The sequence below is a fragment of the Colias philodice genome, chromosome 29 (genome assembly GCF_061535455.1).
Source record: "Colias philodice isolate Cphi_HAF_F1 chromosome 29, ilColPhil1 Martin Lab GWU primary, whole genome shotgun sequence".
Lineage (NCBI taxonomy): Eukaryota > Metazoa > Arthropoda > Insecta > Lepidoptera > Pieridae > Colias > Colias philodice.
This window is the reverse complement of record NC_143114.1, coordinates 2,227,438-2,251,182: the sequence shown is the minus strand read 5'-3', so window position 1 is coordinate 2,251,182 and position 23,745 is coordinate 2,227,438. Positions and strand designations below refer to the sequence as shown.

Sequence of the window (23,745 nt, the reverse complement as noted above, 5' to 3'; positions counted from 1 at the left end):
ATGTAAACGCTATGTACTGCAGTTAATAATAGCTATAACATTATGACGTCACAACTGTGGTGACCAGTCATGGCGCGTTTTTAGTCGCGTGATTCTAACTTAAATTTCATCAATTTTTAATTGCTTATAATTAACGGAAAAAATTTTTTTTGAAAGTTATTTGCATTAAATATCAATATTATTAATAATAAAGTTTCAAAATACATAAAAAAAATCAAAAATTTTTTTAAATTCAAATACTCAATTTGCGGATCTGCGCCTTTTATACTAAGTACTATACTCTGTCCATTATATTATTTGCTTTTTGACAGCTCCACGCCTATGAAGGATTGTATTGTCTATGTTAAAATGTCATACAAATAATTATTGTACTTCATGGACAGGCCCCGCCCACTTAGTGATGTCTACACATAATTATTCAATGATGGGTCGATAGATTATAATAATCGATAGAAATACTCTGTAAAATACATCCGATACAGAAAAACTCTTCTAATAAGTTATATAATTTAAACATAAAGACAACCAAATTGTAAGATAAAAACCAATAAATAATAAAATATTAGTTTAGTTAAGTTTTAACATAAAATGCATACCTAGATATGTGGTCTTATTATCACATATCTTATTAGTAGGTTTACGTTATAATTATTATTTACGTACCTAATTCGATTTATGATAATATTTTTTTTGAATTTATAATTGAAATGGTATCACAATCGATAATCTTTTGAACATCACTTCTGGTATCACCCGTCGAGCTGTCAAAAAGCAATTCTTATAGTGGACAGACTATAAGTAGGCACTTGGAGATGTTTTGAATAGCGTTAGTAGATCTTAATCACTACATAGTATAAAACAAAGTCGATTTCCCTGTCCCTATGTCCCTATGTCCTTATGTCCCTATGTCCCTTTGTACGCTTAAATCTTTGAAACTACGCAACGGATTTTGATGCGGTTTTTTTTAATAGATAGAGTGATTCAAGAGGAAGGTTTATATGTATAATAACATCCATTAAATAGTGGAGAAGTACTGTTATTTTTGAGGTTTCTAAAGTGATGTCGTAAAAAATTACATTTTTTCCGCTTACATTGCAAACGCAGGCTGAACCCTACGAGTTTTATCAAAATAATGTACTAAGTATTATACACATTGAAAAGGTCTATAGAAAAGTCCGCGATGGTATATGTCTATCTCTTATGGATAACCCACAATAACATTTTTTTGTCATTTACTTTTTACGAAAAATAATGGCTAATTTTCGATGCGATTTTAACCAATACAGCATTAATCCTTAACCAATTAAATACTTTGAATACATTGTTCGTTTAATATAGATCTATATGGCCCTTTACACCGTATGATTTAAGTGAATATTTTCGAAGATATTACAGATTTAAAAATTGCGGGACGTAGCGTTTGCGGCGGTACCGGCCGGCCGCCAGGCTATCTATACGAAGTCGGAGCGGGCCGCTATGTTTTTATATATAACGTTCACAGTTTTTCTGTAGTGTATTTAGTATCAGCATTGCACCCGTGCGAAGCCGGGGCGGGTCGCTAGTACTATTATAAAGGCGAAAGTTTGTATGGATGTTTGGATGTTTGTTACTCTTTCACGTAAAAACTACTGAACCGATTACAATGAAATTTAGCACACATATAGAGGGTAACTTGGATTAACACATAGGATAGTTTTTATTCCGGAAATCCCACGGGAACGGGAACTATGCGGGTTTTTCTTTGCAAACGCGGGCGAAGCCGCGGGCGGAAATCTAGTATAATAATAAAGATGTATAATGCTACCTATTCTTGAACATCTATACCTATTACAACTGCAGATAGCAAATGTGAAATTTCGTCGAGATGATATTTTTATTTAGCAAGGAATAAGATACATTTTTGAAGATTACGTTACTTGTTGTTTCATCGAAATATACAAAAAGGGGAATGGCATGATGATTGACTGTCTGACATTTCAACGCCCAACTATGTATACTATGAGAAACTTGAAATTTTGCGCCATACTGTTTATGTACATACTCGATATCATGTGCTTATTTAGAATACGAATAATATTGACCGACAATTTAAACGAACTTTATATCTGAATGCATCTTAATTTTCTTCTTTGGTAGTTGAGAATAATCACATAACTAAATATGTAAGTAAAGTCAGATAATATTGCACTTTTTCGCGCAGATACATTTGCTAATATCACGTTGTCCTTCTCTATAAAAATCGCGATCGTTGATATATTCCGGTCATATGACTTGCTAAATCTATCATTTGTCTGCGAACAATATACCTAAGTATATAAGATATGTATAAGTGTACACTGTACATACATAAACGAATTAAAACATTGCAGTTTTTAGACGTAGATTTACAAAAATTGTTTTGAAAAGTTACCTATTTTTTAAGCAAACAAAATAGTCTCGTAATACATATATCGTTTTTAATACATTTCATACACTAATAAAATTAGGATCTAGAGTGACATAGGCTACTCTTTACCACGATAGGCACAACATCTAATTCCCATGGGAATTTCCTTGGAAGCCGCTAACGGAAAGTTATTACCACCCCCGTCCGATTAGGGCCGGCGCCCACTGCCGGCACGGCGTGGCATGGCAGGGCAGAGGATTTTATTACTAATGAAGTTATTTTGAATCTTATTTCAATCAGTTTAGAATTCAAGTTACTTTATTTCGATGCCACGATGCCGCGACGTATCGCAGGATGCTGCAGCATGACGCAGCACGCCGCAGGATGCGGCGGCATGACGTGTCTTGCTGTTTCATTCCAAGGAATGCCGCGGCGCGCCATTGCATCCCGCGATGCGTATGCGTCACTTTGGGGTCGAGGAATTATGATTGCTAGCTAGTTGAAATAAGGTTGAAACTTATGCAGCATTAGTGGGGCTTTTAGCAGGATGCCACGGCATGCCACTGAATGCCGCGGGATCACGCAGCACGCCGCGGGATGCCACTGCACGCCGCGGGATGCCATTGCACGCCGCGGGATGCTCTGCCGTGCCATGCCGTGCCGTGCCGGCAGTGGGCGCCGGCCCTTAGGGCCCTTCTGGCCTCCTCCACTCAAGCGACAGCTCAAGCCGAGGTTCGTGGTCCCCGTCAAGGGGGGACGCCGTTGTGCATGTCGCTACCAGGGTGAACCGTCAGTTCACCCCCGCGTCCGCGTTAAAATGTAGAAGCCCTTCTGGCTAACATTGAGAGACACCACAAAAAAAAAAAGTTAGTACCTACGTATTATACAAATGTTCAATACATTGATACACAAATAACACACATCTAGAGTAGGGCATGCAGAACCGGATCCGGTTCCAAGTTTTTGAAACCCGGTTCCAAATCGAGCTCAGAACCGGGTAGAACCGGGTTACCCGGTTCTTTTATAATACTTCGGAAAAAATACGAAATTAAACAAAAGTAACTGTAAAAGTACCTGATAGGCCTTTATTTTACGCGGCTTATTTTATTAAATTAATAAAGAAACAAAATTTCAATACTTCTCTTTATTTATCAGTCTTATAAAAGTACCTTGTCCCTTAGTCAAACGTCAGTATCGCCGAGGAATAGAAATTGCTAACGCTAATTATTGACATAAGCATTAAGCTCATGATATTTTGGTAATGGTTCGGTCACACTACCAACGACGATGACGACCACGACCAAAATTCAAATCTTGCCAAAATTTATTCAAAATAAAATATTTAAATCTCCCGTCATTACGGTACTCGGAAAAAAATTAATTCGAGGTCAATTAATAAAAAAATAGTTTTTTTTTTGCGATTTTCGCCGAGACGGCAAGTTTATCATACAATCACCTAGAACCAAAATTGTACATCATAAAATTATCTATAAAAAAGATTGAATACATTTTTTTCTAGGAGCTACCGTTTCTACGAAAAACCTATTTTTTTATCCATTGATCTCGAAAAAATTTTTTTAATTGTGTTTTGCACAATTTTCGACTGGATGAAAATTTTGTTCGTGGTCGTCGTCGTCGTTGGTAGTGTGACCGAATCCTTAGGCAAAACATCATACGCTTATGTCAATTTGTATCGATAGCGTATTCTATACCTTAGCGTTTTGACGGTTGTCTCGGCGCTCTTGTTATCATAATATCACATAAAAACATGAAAAGTACCCAGCTGTAGGTTTTGAGTCCCATGCGAATGTCGAAATTTTCGAAAATTTTCAGCATTTACGGCTGTATCTTTTGATGCGTTGGCTTGTGAGTTCGACTTTTTCACATAAAAAGGGACCGAAGACTTGAGTATTCGATATAAATTTCAGCTTGATACCAAAAACAAAAACATGACTGGATCATTAAATATGAATCAGTAAAATTAACAGCTTTTCAAATTCACGAGAAATCTAATAAAAATATTTCTGTAGCCTAATTTTTTTTGGTAATACAACCGTAGGAAACTTATAGCATCTAAGGTTAGACAACCAATCGGAGCCACGTTTGAGGCGTGGCACGAAAATTCGCGATGCACGTGAGTCTGACGTTGCCAGATACAATAAATTTGTTAAAATAATGCAGCAAAATATAAATAATACTTTATATTTTAATATTTTGGTCGGAACCGGGAGAACCGGGTTTCATACTATTCAGACCCGGTTCTCAAGATCATCAAAAAACCCGGGTTTACCCGGGTTTTTCGGAACCGGGTAAACCCGGGTGCATGCCCTAATCTAGAGCTGATAATTGATACAGTTGAACCTCGATAACTTAAACCTCGGTAACATAAAAACCTCTGTAACTTCAAAAAATAATATGTTCCCTTCCCATCAGAGCCCAAAACCTCTTTAACTTAAAATACGCAACCTCTATAACTTAAATAAATAATCTCTGTATTGGCCCTCAGTAACTTAAAGAAATGTTTCCACAACCTCTATAATATAAAATTGTTTGTCAATGAGTCATTTAGAGAGTGTCAAAACAAAAGGTTTCGGTATTTATTGCTTGCACGTGTTTACTATGTATTGTTAACGTAAACAATACATTACCTATTGTTTGCTTTATCGAAAATCTTCAAAGCTTTGCGGCGGTTAGCTTTATGACAACAACTTACTTGCATCATAAGTTTTTGATTGTTGTCCTGGAAACATCACTTTACTTACTGTGTGATAAAACTGGCTTAAAATGAGTCCAAAAAGAAAACTAACAACCCTCACCTACGCTGATAAATTAAAAGCTATAGAAGCAGTGAAAAATGGATAGACCCTTGATAACTTAAAACTTCTATAACTTAAAATATTTTGTGTTTCCCTTGGACTTTAACTTATCGAGGTTCTACTGTATATACGTGTCGTATGACCGATAAGGTGCGTTCTCCAATCACCTATCGCTACGATATCTGTTGACCAAATAATTCGTGTCGAGATAGCGTTGTTTAATTAATGTTTTTCTTATGTTGTACAAATTATATCTATTTTTTATACACTTAAGTAGGTATATTATATTAACTGCTTGGTGGAGCCAACAGTCATGTGAACCCGGGTAAAAATAACACATTGTGCTAATGCAGACTATATTTTATATCCATCCAATATCATACAGATACGATCACCTGTTTTTGTGTGAAGGAGTAATAAACATACATCCACAATCCATATGTTCCTTTATATTATCAGTCTAAACTTATTCGTTTTAGGGCCGATTTTTCAATACTTGAATAAAACTTATTCGTCGAATAATGTATAAAACTACCATTTCAAAAACGTATACTAATAGCCCGTATTTGACAGTTTACGTGACATTTTAATATTATCGTCTAATACTTTACTGGACGGATAAGTTTTATCCAAGCATTAAAAAATCGGCCCTTATAATTTTAGTTGGAAACTTCATAACAACATTTTTGGCAGAAAAAATGTTGCAATATGCAACACAAACATATCGCTTTATTCAATTTTAATATATCGATGGATGTATTCACCCTGAACCAACCTCTAAACGATTCTGAATCGAATGAATGAATGAGATTTGGCACAACGTCTGCATATAATCTGGATTGACATATGGTCTATTTTTATTCGGGTACCATACATCATGATATGTGGACTAATATTGTTGATGAACGGTCTTTTCTTAAATTCTTGAATATCATAGTTTTTCGGGAACACTTTAGCATCTACTAGCCGTGCCCTGTGGTTTTACCCGCATTACTCCGCTCCTATTTGTCTTAGCGTGACGTTATATTATAGCCTGTAGCCTTCCTCTATTAATGGGCTTCCTTACACTGAAAGAATTAATCAAATCGGACCCGTATTTCCTGAAATTATCGCGTTCGACCAAACAAACAATCTCTTCAAATTCAAAACGCTGGCCAAGTGCGGGTTTGATTATGGATAAGTAATATTAGTAAATACAAATTGTACTACACTTACATTCACTTACACTTCAATGTTAACACAAGAGATGCGAATGAAACACTCATTGCATCAGCGCATTGCGTAAAACTCGGAGATTTTATCGTTTTGCCATTTAGCTGGGAACGGGTCGAATACGGCACGCTCTTTACAGATAGATATGCTTTTAAATACAGATATTATTTATAGTCGTCGGTTTGTTACGAATTGTAAATTACAATCCAGGATAAAATTGTTTCACTACATAGTATAAAACAAAGTCGCTTTCTCTGTCCCTATGTCCCTTTGTATGCTTAAATCTTTCAAACTACGCCACAGATTTTGATGCGGTTTTTTTTAATAGATAGAGTGATTCAAGAGGAAGGTTTTAGTATATAATTTATTAGGTTTTAGACAAAGCGGGCGAAGCCGCGGGCGGTAAGCTAGTTAGACATAAAAGGAAGATTTTTATTATAAAACTGATAAAGGGATAAACACTGAACAGATAAGAGACATGAAATATTCAATCTTATAAGCTTGTAACCATTGGGTACTTCGATAGAATATACACGAAAAATTTGCATTACCTAGGTATATGAAAAGAAACGAACGACACTACGATAGTTATGTATCATTATCGAAAGATAAGACAATCGTATGTATGTTATTGTGCAAGTAATAATTTTTCAAAACGATCAAACCCAAAACCAGTGATCGCTACAACTTTCTTTAAAATGTCTTACTTATCCTATCCCACCTTGCTAATTATTCCCTTGCTTCACTTAGTCCTACAAAATGTCTCTTTTTTCCGCAATCCTACTTAACGTAATTATAATATATATTTTCACACAGCATCAGACCTCAAATCTCTCATTGGATCCCCGCAGAAAACCGGCTCCAACACAACTCGCTTCATATCTGTGCGCGGGCGCACATCCGATCGCAAAATTTAACGGTACAACATTCGAGGTAGCTAAAAGTTCGTTTAAATTTTTAAATTGAATAAAAATAATCGTTTCCTTTTACGTAAACATGCTTAAGTACCTACCTACATAAACGATTCTGTAGTATGTAAGGATGTAAATAAAGAATATGATTATTAATATATAAAATATAGGAATCATTCTAGTTATAGTTTGCTTTGGTTAGAATGAATTTCAACAACGAACTAGGTATGTATTGCATCTTGATTTCGTCTACAAAGTATTCATAAAAAAATTATATGATACAAATATGAATGCATCATACCGGACCTTTTACATACATTATTACATTTTTCACTTAAACCTTTCGCTTGGTGATTTTATTATTTGTTTCGAATAGGTACAGTACTGTCCTGATGTCCCAAAAATAACCTCACGTCCTAAAAATATAAAACATTGACATGGTATCGACAAAAATCCTATAAGTACTTATTTGTTCAACAAATAGTGTCACACACAGTCAATACTGCTACAAATGAAAAACTAAATGTTTGAGTTTGTGTTCGTTTGATCACTCTAATGCAATACAATAAATTCAAATGACCAACGAACCAAATCCAAATGATTTATATACCCTAAATTCTAAATTAACGATCAGCACCCACTTCAAAAGCACCATATTACGAAAATCTAGTTTTCAATGGGAGCAATCGAAACTAAATTATGTTGGTCGTTATTTATAAACGCAATCTAAGAATAATATTATTTACTAAACACAAGAGTAATTCGCATCGGCTCAATTTGGCGGGGGGCCAGGGGTTTGAGTCAGGGTGGCCATGACATGGCGTGTGTGCTTTTACGCCGAGGGTTCATGGGTTCCCAAGTATACTGTTAAATAGCATTCTATCTAGAGTAATAGAATAAACCTGAAGAGTGAAGAGTTTGTTTAATTGAACGCGCTAATCTCAGGAATCTCTTAATGGTTCGATTTGAAATGAAAATTGGCGGGGAGGTAGCTTAGAACCAGGAGAACATAGGAAACTTTTAAATATATCCCTTAAATTTACAAACCGGCGGCATACATTCAAATTCAGGACGAATTTGAATATACGAGCATATTATAATATATAAATAAACTATAGATAAATGGGTTCATAATTCTAGTTGACCGTTCCACCCACTTGGAATCTGAACAAAAATGTGCATAATCGGTTAATCCTGATAATAAAACTATCTGTGCGCAAAATTTCATCCATAACGAATCAGTAGTCTTGCGTGATCTATTTAGTTTCGTGATGGTCTATTTTATATGCTTTGTTAGGGTCACCAGTTCGACTTGAAATTATACCAAAACTTTTATCAGCTATGACAAACGATTTTTCTAAAAAGCGACAACAAATTATTACTTTTTTTCGTCTTTTGTCAAACAACTCGTCGCATCTGGGGGCACGGCAGTGCCCCCGCCAAGTCGAGCAAAAAAAAAGCGGCACGGCCGTACCATCCTTTTCTCGAAGCAATTCGGGCCTTTTTCGACCCCCTATAATTCGGTTGTGGATAAAGCAAGAAACCTGAATCTTCAGTAACTAATCCGGCATTGTATAAACACGGAATATTTAAAATTTCAGTCAATTTGAACCAGTAGTTTGAGAATGACAACTTGTTAAAGTTTCTAAATTTTGTCACTCACTGACTCACCGATCATCAAAAGTCCAAGGCACTTCTAGCAGACTTAGAAGCTTCATATTTGGAATACATATAGAGTTTAGTGTCTTTATCATGGGAAAACTTAAATATTTTGTAATTTCGGTCCAGTTTTCCAAATACACCAACTGCATCAATAACTTTGTAATCCCATATAAATATATGTCGTCTCCTTCCCTTGAAACTAGTGTGAAAAACCGTACTCTAGCCCACCTCTCATCACTCCCTTCTCCTAATTATCCTCCTTTCCTTTTCAGTCTTGTTACCGATCGCGACGTTAATAAAACCATATTGTCAATATCATCAAACGCAGTTGGCTGTGACCTTGTAAGCCGTAATATGATCATTCCTATCCTTGACATAATTGTTCCCATTATCACTCACATTTTCAACACCTCCATCTCAACTGGCATTTTTCCAAGCGCTTGGAGAGATGCTCAAGTTATTCCTTTGCCCAAAAAACTTAATCCTAATTCTTTTACCGACTACCGTCCCATCTCCATACTACCTTTCCTTTCGAAAGTCCTTGAACGTCTCCTTCATCTGCAACTTACTACCTTCCTTAATACACATAATATCCTCAGTGATTTCCAATCTGGTTTCCGCCCTGGTCATAGTACGACTACAGCCTTGATCAAGGTGACAGACGACATTCGTGCTGGTATTGACAATAAGCAGCTCACAGTTCTGGCTCTTTTAGATTTCAGTAATGCTTTTACTACTGTCGACTTCGATATACTGCTGGGTTTGCTAGGTGTTATTAATTTTTCTCCTTTGGTAACTGACTGGTTCCGTTCCTACCTTACTTGTCGGAGGCAGCGTATCATGATGGGTTCCAAACACTCGTCTTGGTGCGGAGTCTCTGCTGGTGTTCCACAAGGGGGCGTCTTGTCTCCTCTCCTCTTCTCCATTTTCATCAACTCCTTATGTTCCCGTTTGACGGCTCCGTACCATATGTATGCAGACGATTTACAAATTTATACCCAGTCTACTCTCGCTGACTTACCTAAGGCAATTGACTTTTGTAACTCTGAATTGGCAACAATACTTAAATGGAGCAATGAATTTGGACTAAAAATCAATCCTTCCAAAATCAATATCATCATAATCGGTAGTCCTTATATGATTTCAGAAATCGACTGGGGTATTTTACCAAGCATCAAAATCGGTGGCGAAGTCTTGCCTTACCAAAAGGTAGTCAAAAACTTAGGCGTGCTGTTTGATCAAACGCTCTCCTGGTCCAATCATGTCCAGGAATTAAGCCGCAGGGTTTATGCTGCTTCATCTACGCTCCGGCGGCTTCGTAACTTTTTGCCCATTCCCACGAAGATTATGCTAGCGCAATCCCTTCTTCTTCCTATTCTTGATTACGCTGATGCATGTTATCCTGATTTATCAGTTGAGCTTACTGAAAAACTTGAGCGGCTCCAAAATTTTTGCATAAGATTTATTTTCGGCCTTCGGAAATATGATCATGTCTCTTTCTATAGAAAAAAGCTCAAGTGGCTCCCCATCCGTTTTCGCCGGAATCTGCATTTGTTGCATTTACTTTTCCGTATCCTTTTTGACCCTTCCGCTCCTACGTACCTTAAAAACCAATTTTCCTTCTTGCGCAATGAAAACTATACCCTTCGTTCGGTTGACAGACTTACCTTATGTGTCCCTGTGCGACGTACCAACTTTTTTGGGAAATCTTTTACGGTAACTGCTGTTAATCTTTGGAATGCATTGCCATTACCAATCAAACAAGCTAAGAATTTATCATGTTTTAAAAACCTCCTTCGTCGTCACTTTCTGTCATCCGCTTTCAACTCGGCATAGTAACTTTTATTGTTTTAAATTTTTATATTAGTAGTGTATGTATTATATATGTATTATATGTATTATATAATTATATATTATATGTATATATATTTATGGTATATTTGTATAATATAAGTAGTCATATGTATATTATATATTATATAAGTATATTTTTGTATGTACTGTAGTGTCGTATATATGTTTATGTACAGTATATAATTTATAAATTGTTATGTGTTTTAATCTTCTTATATTTTATTTTGTTTACAGTGACATCATTATCATTATTATTATTTTTTTTTTCTTTTTTCTCTCGACCTACCTTTACAACTTAATTGAGCTGATTACCTTCTGCCCTGGTTGCCTGGAAGAGATCACTTCTAAGTGATAAGGCCGCCAAATACACTAAACTGCTCCTTGCTTTTATTTTTGTGTGTTCTAGTATGTAAGTCTGTTTAGTTGTATTAAAGAGTAAAATAAATAAATAAATATATGGGATTACAAAGTTATTTATGCAGTTGGTGGTTGGTGGTGGTATCAAAAAGAAAGGCTCTACAAAAAGAAGTGAGATCCCATCAAAAACATCCTGTAAAAAACCCAAGTCTCGCAGCTCAGTCTTTCTACCGTCAAAAGTTGTGAGATCCATGTAATACCAAGTCGGTTAATCTATTTAGTGTCTACTTGAAGGACCTTCTGTCTTAAGTTATTACATAAGTTATTATCATGCCAATATTAAAAATATTTAACGTTTTAAACAAATAGATCGACTTGGACATCGCATGAAAACAAAATGAATATTACAATATTATATTAGATTCTTTAGTCTCTCGCGCCTCACGCGATTGAAACTCTCGTTCCTGTTGGTCGCTGGCCCGTCGTGCTGTGTAGTGTGATACATACTAATAATCAAATCAAGCGATGTCCAAGTCGATCTATTTGTTTAAAACGTTAAATATTTTTAATATTGGCATGATAATAACTTATGTAATAACTTAAGACAGAAGGTCCTTCAAGTAGACACTAAATAGGTAGATTAACCGGCTTGGTATTACATGGATCTCACAACTTTTGACGGTAGAAAGACTGAGCTGCGAGACTTGGGTTTTTTACAGGATGTTTTTGATGGGATTACTTTTAGATATTGCCAATGAAATCTATATACATTCAAAAACCGGTAATCCACTGCTCGAAATGTGAGATTGCATGGAGAAATGCAAATATTATAGGAACGTCCAGACAGAAATTCTGGTTCCCTTCTTCTTCGTCTTATGAACTCCCAAGCGAAAACAGCGAGCAAACCCAGCAAGTAAGTACATAATTAAAAACCCTAATGCTAGGCGTCCACTAGGCGGATCGGGCCGGGCCGCATCGCAACGCAAAAATACGCCGGCCTATGTTTTGTATGAAACATCGTCCATTAGCGACGGATCGGGTCGGGGCGGGCCGCAACGCATTAGCGGATATCGCTTCGCAGGCGGATTTCTGCCGGCGGTGCGCTGCGGGCCCGGCCCGCCCCGACCCGTCTAGTGGACGCAGGCAGGCGGATGTAAGCGGCGAGCGTCTGTTAGATAAAATCCGCCTAGGCGGTCCGCCGCGCCCCGTACAGGTGGACGCAGGAGCAAACAGCGCGTCCATTAGAGACGGCCCGTTGCGATGCGGCCCGGCCCGATCCGCCTCTAATGGACGCCTAGCATTATAGGTACATGTACTAATATTATAAATGCGAAAGTGTGTTTGATTTTCGTTTTACGTCGCAACGGAGCGGTTATGTTATGATGTGATATAGCGTATTTTATAGCGCGATGAAAAACCATATTCCCATGGGAATTACTTGTAACCATCTGGGTGAAGCAGCAAGCGGAAAACAAGTATATTTATTAAATACCAGTATACCTAATTCATCATTATCTTAATAAATCTCGTGTCACAATGTTTGTCCTCAATGGACTCCTAAACCACTTAACCGATTATAATAAAATTCGCACACCATGTGCAGTTCGATCCAACTTGAGAGATAGGATAGTTTAAACATGTAGGTACCACGGGCGAAGCCGGGGCGGACCGCTAGTTATTATTTAAAATTCAATAGCACACACAACCACATAAGACGTCATCAAAAATATTCGTACAAATTGGGTTCCTTATCAAAAATCCCACGGGCGTTTTGGCGTAGCGCCACGCCGCGGTAATAAAGTGACGTAAACAGGAAGCTTATTATTTAAAAAGAGACCATAATACTGACACGTTTATCACGATAATTGTGTAATTTTAATAAATTTTACATTTGTACTAGCGGCCCGCCCCGGCTTCGCCCGTGGTACATATGAAAAATAGATGTTGGCCGATTCTCAGACTTACCCGATATGCACAGAAAATTTCATGAGAATCGGTCCACCCGTTTCGGAGGAGTATGCAGACTAACATTGTGACACGAGAATTTTATATATAAGAAGATAAACTTGAGTTTTAAGCTGAAGCGAGGTTCATGATGTCTGTCAAGGGGGGACGCCCTTGAGCATGTTGCGCATTAAGATGTAGCAGCCCTTTTGGCTAACATCGAGAAACACCACACAAAAAAAAATCTGAAGCAATCATCAATCAACGCATTCAAGAGTTCTACAAATGTTCATCAGTGATGGACTTCATCTTTCCTTATGGCGAACCACTAGCTTACTCAGTTTTACATAGAAAAAACAGATCTAAAGAAATGTTAGATTTTTATATCTGTGTAACCATTTTATATATATTATGTGACCATTTTTCTTGTAGGCGAATAAGATGACCACCAAAAAAGAGGCCACATAAAAACTGTAAAAAATGCACAGTTTATCTAAAATATGTACATAGTACACATACACATTAGGATATAACTTATTTGTTATAGGATTTTAGATATTGCATATTATAGTATGTACCTATTATTACATTTTACTTATACCAACATTGATAAAAATACACAAAAATTATATTAATTAAAGATAGCAGGTCGAAATATAAAAGATACCTACACATTAAAATACACAATCTTGATTCGCTAACATTAAATAAAGATAGCAATAATTAATTTTAAAATAGCATAAAAAGTATTAAAATAAACTGCTTTGACAACAGTGTAATAAAATCGAAATAAGGTAAGTACCATAAAAAGCAATTTAAATAACAATTCCAACAAATTTAGTGTAACCCAAGAGAGCTATTAATTTTTTGTACAAACCGTCATCTTTTTAAACCTGTTACCATGTATTTTTTGCGACGGCAATTATGTTTAGATTATATGTATTTATAAAGTTTTAGTTTACCAACTCTGTTATGGCAGTTATTTGAATCATGATAGAAATTAGAAACATACTTACTTTATATTGAGTGAATAGTGTGTAGGTACAGCACTCTATAATTATAAAAAATAATGGTTTGTAGAACATACTGTATGAATTTCTTTAATAATAGTTAGTTGTGTTTGAAATATATAAGTAGTTACATGTTATTTCAATTGCTTAGATACTGTACGATACAAACAACAACATATACTGTCTTACCACAAAAAACTTTAGACAGGGTTTAACTATAAGCGCGGGTTCTCTTATCTGGTTTTGTCGTATTTCACATAGACAACTTTGAAAGTGACAGATCCCAAGTTAGACTGTATTTAAATTGTTTTGTGGTAAGACCAATAATGTTTAACTAAATAGTAATAATACAATGTGTAACGGTTAAAATGCCAGTGTGAGTTTGTATGTTTGATCTCTGGAACTATTGAACCTCTTAAAATATGTTGTGTATGGAATCAACTTGTTTAATATATTAATATCAATTATCTTTATTTCGTTTCTATTTACTTATTATTCTGTTATTTTCATTGTAACCACTTTTTGAGACGGTTCTTTTTATTCATGATTCACTTAGATTTACAATCAATTTTGTCTTTTATTCAATAATGATGTTATTTATCAGAAATTTGAAAGACGTTTTTTGGCAAACAACAATAAAGTATTATTATATGTATACAAAAAGCGATGAAATTAATTTAGGAGACTTTGGTAAAACAGCTATGTACTTTTTTTTTGTGCAAACAATACAAGAATTGCTCCTCTCGTTTGTCTTATTTTCTTCAACAACTATTCACATTTATTTAACTTGTACCATTTAGAAATTAAAGATTATAACGGATTTTAAATGCGATTTATTAACTAATTACTATCTGCGCTCCGCGGTGCGTGGCTCCGCTCCAATTGGTCTTAGCGTGATGACATATAGCCTTCCTCGATGAATGGGCTATCTAACATTGAAAGAATTTTTCAAATCGAACCAGTAGTTCCTGAGATTAGTGCATTCAAACAAACAAACTCTTCAGCTTTATAATACATATTATAATAGTAAATAGATATTATTTAAACTAGAATATGCTTAGACTTTTAAACAGTAAATAATAAGTTTCTTGCCAACTCTTCTCTATAGAAGCGACATTTTGAATTTGTATTAATTAGAAAAGGATTATTTATAAACTCATGTAAAAGTTACATGTTCGTTAAAAAGTCTCAAATTTTGTCTCAAACCAAATTCAATATTAACGATTTAATAAACTAAACTAGATTTCCGCCCGCGGCTTCGCCCGCGTTTTCAAAGGAAAACCCGCATAGTTCCCGTTCCCGTGGGATTTCCGGGATAAAACCTATCCTATGTGTTAATCTAAGTTACCCTCTATATGTGTGCTAAATTTCATTGTAATCGGTTCAGTAGTTTTTACGTGAAAGAGTAACAAACATCCATACATCCACACATCCATACATCCATACAAACTTTCGCCTTTATAATAGTAAACTAAATGTATGAGTGAGTAAATCTATTTCCATATGGGGCTACATTACATGAACATGTTACAAACTAAGGTGTGCCTAGTTTTTATGTACTGTATACATGCATAAGTATATACATGTTAAAATGCGTGATTTTGTCCACATTAATGGTAATAAAAAACTCTGTTGACCTCATTATATTTGATAGTTGAAGGTTGGGAGAGCTTGCGAAAATTTTGCTTGAGGAAATGTACTTATATTTTTTATTATCTATACTGCTATAGTATTAGTAGGTATAGAATCTATACCTATATTATAAACCGGATGAGTTGGTTTGTTTGTCTGCTTGAACGCACCAATCAGAGGAACCACAGGCTTGCTTTGAAAAAAAAATTTCACTGTACTATCGTCCATTTATCAAGGAAAGCTATTTGCCATATATCACCATGATAAGACCAATAGGAGCAGAGCAATACGAGTATAACCGTGGGGCACAGTTAATTATTTATTTTACATGTTGAAGTCAGTCGGTCAGTGAGTCAATTTTCATTTTAAATGTATTTATAGATAGTGCTTATTAGCATAGTCACAAATATATATTAATTGCATTTGATGTAGGCTATCAAACCACACTATGAGATAACAGATGCACATATGTTTTTGATATGGTCACATGTGATAATAAAATTAATTGACTAGTCTAATTCATACTAACAATAATTTGAAAAAAGTATGAATATTACATATGTAATACAATTAAGGCCGATTTTTCAATGCTTGGATAAAAATTATTTGTCAAATAATGTATAAAACTATGTACCATTTTAAAAACGTATTCTAATTGCCCGTATTTGACAGGTTACGTGACATTTTAATATTATCGTGTAATACTTTATTGGACGGATAAGTTTTATCCAAGCATTGAAAATTCGGCCCTTAGTAATGTTTTTAAAATTTTCCTAAACAATAGAAAATTATAGTGTTAGCCTCGCTTAAATTAAAACTGTTTCATCATTTTTGCATAACTTGTGTTTAGTTATATTTATAATACATATAGTCAACCCTAGAACTGATATATAAATAAAACTTTACATGAACATAAAGGTCAGGTAGTACCTATAGGAATTAATATACATACAGGGACTAGATTAAGATTTTATTATAATATCTATCTTCTTCTTTTCCTTTGCCTTATCCCTTTATTTGGGGTCGGCTCTCCTCGTTCTCATGCGCCAGGATGGCCTATCCTGGGTTGTCTGGTTTTTCAATTGGGCTCGCTCCAAGTCGTTCGATATGGTGGACCACCAAGTGGCTGGCGGACGCCCCAGACCCCTTCATTTATTTGGCAAGTTAAGAGCCCTCTTAACTACATGGTCCTCCCCTCGCCTCATTACATGTCCATACCATCTCAAGCGCTGTTCGGTGAGTTTCTCTGTGATGGGAGCAACCTTGAAACTTCCTCTGATGTGTTCATTTATTATAATATCTATGTTATAGTCAAATCCTGAAGGTCGGACACTCATAGGTTGGACTGGTCAAACCTCAGGTCTGGCATTATGACTTCGTCAAAGCCCAAATAAATGTAATATTACAGCCTTTTACTAAACAATTTTTGTCAGTTGTTGTCTAGCTGAGGCGTATTATGCGCGTGCAATGGCTGTGCTGCGTTCGCCTACGCCCGAGACTGCTGCTGTCTTCAATCAAAATGTGAAATACAAATGTATTTCGATGATTGCCCGATGGCTTTTGCCAAACCTATGATAAACCAGTCCTTCCCCGAAGAGATTGTGTTTCGGGATTTGACTATAACATCTAGATATATACAAGGCAGTCAGATATCTGAACATACCACCATGGTATAGTGGTTAGTGCATGTTAGAAGCAGCATCGAAAAAAGAGGGCCTAGGATTGATTCCCAGTTAGCGCTGACAAAAGAAAAGTCAGGACAGCAGGACAAAGTAGGCTGATTGCTTAACTATTCAAAATAATTGTGATAAGTGAAACCTGGTGTGTATTTGCTCCATACCCCAGTCCCCAAGAGGGGACATTGGCAATCGTTAATCATAAAACTTATTTCATACATGGCATGCAAATTCAATATTTACTAAAATATTTTGATATACTTTTCCTTCCTTAATCAATTCACAACCAAGCTCTAGGTATATTATTAATTAATTTGGTAACTTTTGGTGAATATAAATAATGTATAGTTCGTAATATGTTATACTAGCTTTCCGCCCGCGGCTTCGCCCGCTTTGTCTAAAACCTAATAAATTATATACTAAAACCTTCCTCTTGAATCACTCTATCTATTACAAAAAACCGCATCAAAATCTGTTGCGTAGTTTTAAAGATTTAAGCATACAAAGGGACATAGGGACAGAAAAAGCGACTTTGTTTTATACTATGTAGTGATTTTGCATTTTTTTACCTAGGTTACATGTTCATCCTTAGGTACTAATATTATAAATTTTCCAACATTTCATAAAACTTTAAAGTTTAAACATACAAAATTACATAGGGTGTTTTTTTTTTTCATTTTGAAACAAAAATATCAATGTAAAATCCAAACCCAATTTGAATATTGAATAAATTGTAAGTTTATCTGCACGAAAACGAAAAATATTGTCTATCTTATCTGTATAAATTGTTTTGCACCAAGATATTGAGATAACAAGACCGAAATAAAGACATTGGTTGTACAATACTAGATTTAAATGCTCAGCAAATTAGAAACCTCTGCAGTGATCAAGCAATTTTACTATTAACCCTGTTCCAATCTTATTTCTAGATTGTAAGTACAATTTATAAGATCGACCAAGTTACTAGGTCGATTAACCGACCAAATCGAATGCGCGTTGCTATGGACAAAGGAATGTACAAAGAGTGGTCACTGCAAATCGGTCGGGTTGCATCACCAGCCCGCGCCCTAGGTATGACATCACCTCTATTGAAGTAGATAACAAGCAATTGAAGTGTCACACCCAGTATATAGGTATAAAAAACGTAATGAATAACATAAACCGTGAATAGAACACGTACTACCGTCGACCGTTTATAGACTTACAATACACACTACAGGTAAATATGTCGGAAGGAAAAAGGAAATACGTCGATTACCGCAGCAAGCGACAAACATCCCGAAATATAGCGTCTTAGTCATTATGCAGCGGTCGAGGCTAAAAAAAACGACCCATTTTAATTTACGGTTCCCGAAACCACACCCATGATTTCGTGTTTTAAACAATCTTCATCATCACATCCTATAAGGTTCTGTTATCATTTGAATAATTAAACGAATATTAAACCGATACTTACCGGCAGCTTAGTCCAAGAAGCGATAAGTCGATAAATTATTGTCACAGCACAAAATCACTTCACTTATTGAGTAGCTGAGTAACTTACACTAAGCACACAAACGACATAATATTGCAAACGATACACGCACAGATCGTTTTCTTGTATGTTTTAATGCACTAGCACCACCGACATTACGCGTGAGCGCGTTATTTCTTTTTCATACATAAAAAAGAGGCCTGCCCGTGCCGCTTCCAAAGATCGATGTCGGCATCTGTTTCTTTTTTTCACCGAGGACGGCAGTGCGGCGCTGATGTCGCTGTGATTAAAAAGTTGTTAATATTGGCCACTAGATGTCACTAACAAATGTTGCCATCCTTTTTGATTCATCCACAGATTCATCAAACCAAATTACAAATAATTATCAATTAAATTAATTAAAAACAATATTTATAAATTTACTGACAATTTTATCAAGAAAATTTATTACACTGGGCGAATCACAAGGCGAATATATTTATCAAGACCCGTGAGTTGAAAGAGACCTTTTTATTCATTTTATTAATTACCAGTTTATTACAAAAAATATTTTAATTTTAAATTATTTGAGTTTATTGGTGTAAATTTTCTTATTTTATTCAAAATAATATGATTCATATTTTCGCATAGCAACACTGAAATTTTCGAAAATCATTTTACGCAGTTTTTTAAGTATAAATGAAAATAAAATGTTGTTGCAGTAGAATAAAACATTAAATCTTATTAAATATTTAGATATTTATCATTAATAATTAAATTTACAATAAATTTATATTCCTTTTTTAATTTAGTTTTAGCCCAATTGTATTTATTTCTTATATATTTAAAACCAGACGCAACAACCAAGATGTGTAATGGAACGCAACACTTGGACATTCAGTTAATTATTCGACAATCGACATTCAAAACGTCATTCATTCCAAAAATGGCGCGCGCGTAGGTTGTGTGTTACTGTTATTTTAATTTTTAGTTTTTATTTTATAAAGTTTACACACTGTTGACTAAAAATAGGTGAGTGTTGTTTGCTATTTAATCAATTTCTGCATTCGAAATTGTTTTTTATTAGAAATTGTGTGTTTCAGTTATAATGGGCCGGTCGCCGAGTCCCCGTCGGCGTGACCGTGATGAAAGACGGGACCGTCGTGATCGCGACAGGCGCAGACCACGCACACGGTCACGATCGCGGTCACTAGAACGCCGCAGACGGTCACCAGAACGGGAAAGACGGCGGTCACCGTCACCACGGCGGCGTCGATCCCGCTCAATATCGCCTACACCAACGACTTCCTTCGTACCTAAAGCTAAGAAAAGTTACGTCGAACGGCCCATAGTCACGCCGGCGGATTTGGAGGGAAAAACGCCGGAAGAACAGGAAATGCTAAAGGTGATGGGTTTCTGCGGCTTCGACACTACGAAAGGCAAAAAAGTCGATGGTAATGTAGAAGGTGAGGTACACGTCGTCCTAAAACGTAAGTACAGACAGTATATGAATAGGAAAGGCGGCTTCAACAGGCCCTTGGATTTCGTGGCGTAATGGTATCGCACAACCTCTGACCTCCAGGGTCGTTTTTACACGCTATGTGATAGTTTTAAAGCTTGTCCCGACAGCTGGTTAAACCTGTTCCTATTTTGATCGAATACAATTGGAATAAACCCCCATTTGAACTTGAACTTGAATATTACAAAGCGAAGTTTGATATTAAAATTGCAATGTAACAGTCTTTTGTCCGAGAAATCAGGTTCTAAAAAGGGACAAGCTTTAAAATGTTGTAGTATTAAGTGTTATACATGTTTTCCATTTTGTATTTAAATATGTTTTTAGTTACAGCTGTGGTATATTTACAAAACTTTAATTTACAATGAATATAATAACTAAGCATCTATTCAGAAAGTACTATGTCTTATAAGAAGAAAAACTAAATAGAAATAATTTAATTTACTTCTATAAAAGAATGCAATTACTATTTCTTAATATATGTTTTAATATATTGTTTTGAATATTTCTACTATACAATTTGATGATTTATTTTGGAAAAAAATTAATTTTAAATATTATTTTCATACCATATATTCTATATTACAAAATTATTTAAGAGTTTGTGTGATTCCTTATTTTAGATATCCCATACAATATATTTTGGATATCTAATTTAATGATATCACAAAACTAATGAAAAATAATAAAAAATAAAATGTCATAGCTGTAATTAAAAATTGTAATATTGGTTGCAAAACTACATGAAACAGCTTTAAACTTTTATGAAAAGTTCTTCCCCTAAAAGAGCTTTTAAATAGAAACAAGGTTATTTTTTTAACATAATTTTCTTTTAATTCACGAAAATGCTGTTTTGATGTGTGCTGTATATTTACAGAAAAGTCTGTCAGATGAAAAATATCTGTGATTACCTTCCATACTACATATACAACAAAATTTAAAAAATTAAGACATCCAGATATTAAAATTCACAACACAAAGTGAAGATACCAATATATTTACCGTATCATTATCTGCTCTATAGGCAATGTAACAGTTTCAACATGATTTATTCATTACTATATGAACCAGAGACTTATATTCCATAATTTATTATTTATACATACATTTCTCACCATTTAAACCATCCCTGCACTAAAACATCACCAAAATAAGCTAAGCCCATAAATCAGCTTAGCCATTCTTGAGTTTCAGTGAAACAAAAGAACAGCAATAATTGATGTATACAATATATACTATCTGTACATACCAGCTTTGCGTGTTGTACATTATTGAAGATTGGACGTACCAATTCAGGATTTGACTCCAAACACTTTCCTGAAGATCATTATGATCAAAGGCATAGTTTACGGTTTTATAAGAGACATACTAACATTCATTTATGTATATACAGTGTGTCCGGACATGACATACCGATATTTGAAGGGGCTATTCTCCAGGTATTTTTATCGACAATTCAACCCCTCTACAGTCCCCTACCTCACCCCCCTCAAAATGGTTTTCGAATTTTTTAAAGTATGTTTCATCACTCTTATCAATTAAATTTGTTTAGTGGTCCCTAGAATAACTTGTTATTGTTCAAATAAAAACAAATTTAGTATTTTGTGACACTCACTTTCGAAGTTATTACAATTTTCATAAATTCACTACCCAAATTGATAGATTTGCCATTTTGAGGGGGGTGAGGTAGGGGACTGTAGAGTGGTTGAATTGTCGATAAAAATACCTGGAGAATAGCCCCTTCAAATATCGGTATGTCATGTCCGGACACACTGTATATTCATTCAATACAATTGTACACACAGGAAACCTTCCTACATTAATACTATACACATAGATATTGATACTCGCACAATCAATAAAAAAATAAGCTGTTTCTGTAGTTTTGTAGCGTCAACTAGTATATAAGCCCGTCTTACAGTGGCCGTGCGTTGCTAACGCCCGCACGGTGTCCGGTACCGCGCTCTGCGCACCAAGAAACGGGGTGGAGTCGATTATGTTGCGACTTTGTGGTCTGTGAAGCTATACGGTGGTACCTATTGGTTCGCCGCACTGTGTGTGTGTTTGATTGGTCATTTTTTGTATTTTGGCTGTGGTTTTGTGATAAATTTACCGTCTGTCAGCTTTAAAGAATGCAAATTGACAATTTTACTGTGTCTTTAATGGTAAATATAGTAGTTTTAGAGATTGGCCACAGACTATCAACAACGAAACATCTGGAAGCTTTAAGGGTATGCATATTTGACAGCTCCGTACAATATCTGTCAAAATACTTATCCGAAAAGTATTGTGTTTGCAAGCAATAGGACATTTTTACTCCAATCCTATTGGTTGTAGTACAATCAAACTACCCACATTTGCAGTGGAATAGCTTCACACGACCGTTTATAAGACTGAAGCGGCCGGTGCCTTGGTTACAAGTTTCCCGCGCGACGTGCCACACAGCAATAGATGATATATTTATACACATATACACCCCCCTACCCCCCTTCATCCTCCACAGTTACAATAGTTCAAGCCTGCCGGACTAGAGTGTTGTGTTTTTCGTATATTTCAATGTTGTTCAAGTTACGAATCAGTATTTTTAGCGATCTTTTAAAAAAAATGATTTTTTTCAGTTTTTTTTTTTCAAAAATGTTACCTTTGTTCAGTTTTTTGGGAACTTGAACCTTGAAATGTCTGTAAAAACAGAGCATTCTACTGCGGCAGTCTCAATAGCCCATATACAAATGTTATTTATTACAATTTTTGTGATATTTTATATGAATAAGCACACGCGGCGCGCGGGGGGCACGCGTAGCATTTATGTCAACGCAAAATCGACTTCAATCCGTTTGTCACAACATCCGCACCCAATGAATGAATCAATATAGTTGTTTTAAAACAACTAACACAGAAAAATTGCAAAATTTCCCCCCCTTTTTCGTCTGGCATTCGTCCAAAAAGAATGCCTCAACGTTTTTTTTATTCCTAAACGATTGTCTGGGTACACAATTGTAAAAATCGATTACAGTAGATTTTTTTTAGTTTTCTTTTTTATGAAGGGAGTTTTTTAAAACTATTTTCCGTCGCATTAACAGTATAGCGCGACTTTTTGGTTCTATGTTTTTTTTTAAAGAAACTCCCAAAAACAATTTTTTTTTGTTACAAAAATTATTACATAAAATAAAATAAAAAAATACACAAGATTCATTCCCACGTGTACATACCACGAATTTATGTAACTTGTAATTCAAAATTGTTCATTTTTTGGTTGTAAGTGTAAATTAAATTCAAAATATTTAAGTTTTACGAATTTTTCTTTTGTAAAATATGT

At 35.3% G+C, this 23,745-nt stretch overlaps 2 protein-coding genes across 7 annotated transcripts in view; one reads left to right on the top strand and one right to left on the bottom strand.

The window, feature by feature from the left end:
- The window catches only part of hts (adducin 1-like protein hts), a 94,692-nt gene extending 75,510 nt beyond the window's left edge, over nt 1-19,182 (bottom strand). For 4 of the 6 annotated variants that reach the window (XM_089712799.1, XM_089712800.1, XM_089712797.1 and 1 more), the window contains exon 1: nt 18,917-19,182. The gene's annotated coding sequence lies outside the window, so the exon portion shown is untranslated. The remainder of the gene's footprint in view (nt 1-18,916) is intronic. The other 2 variants (XM_089712796.1, XM_089712798.1) reach the window with 1 other exon arrangement.
- Nucleotides 19,183-19,837: 655 nt separating this feature from the next.
- Nucleotides 19,838-23,541, top strand: ytr (U4/U6.U5 small nuclear ribonucleoprotein 27 kDa protein yantar). Its single transcript, XM_089712512.1, has 2 exons — nt 19,838-19,945; nt 20,017-23,541. Exon 2 carries the CDS (start codon nt 20,022-20,024, stop codon nt 20,466-20,468), a length of 447 nt encoding a protein of 148 aa, XP_089568638.1. The 5' UTR covers nt 19,838-19,945; nt 20,017-20,021; the 3' UTR covers nt 20,469-23,541.
- The last annotated feature ends 204 nt before the right edge of the window (nt 23,542-23,745 follow it).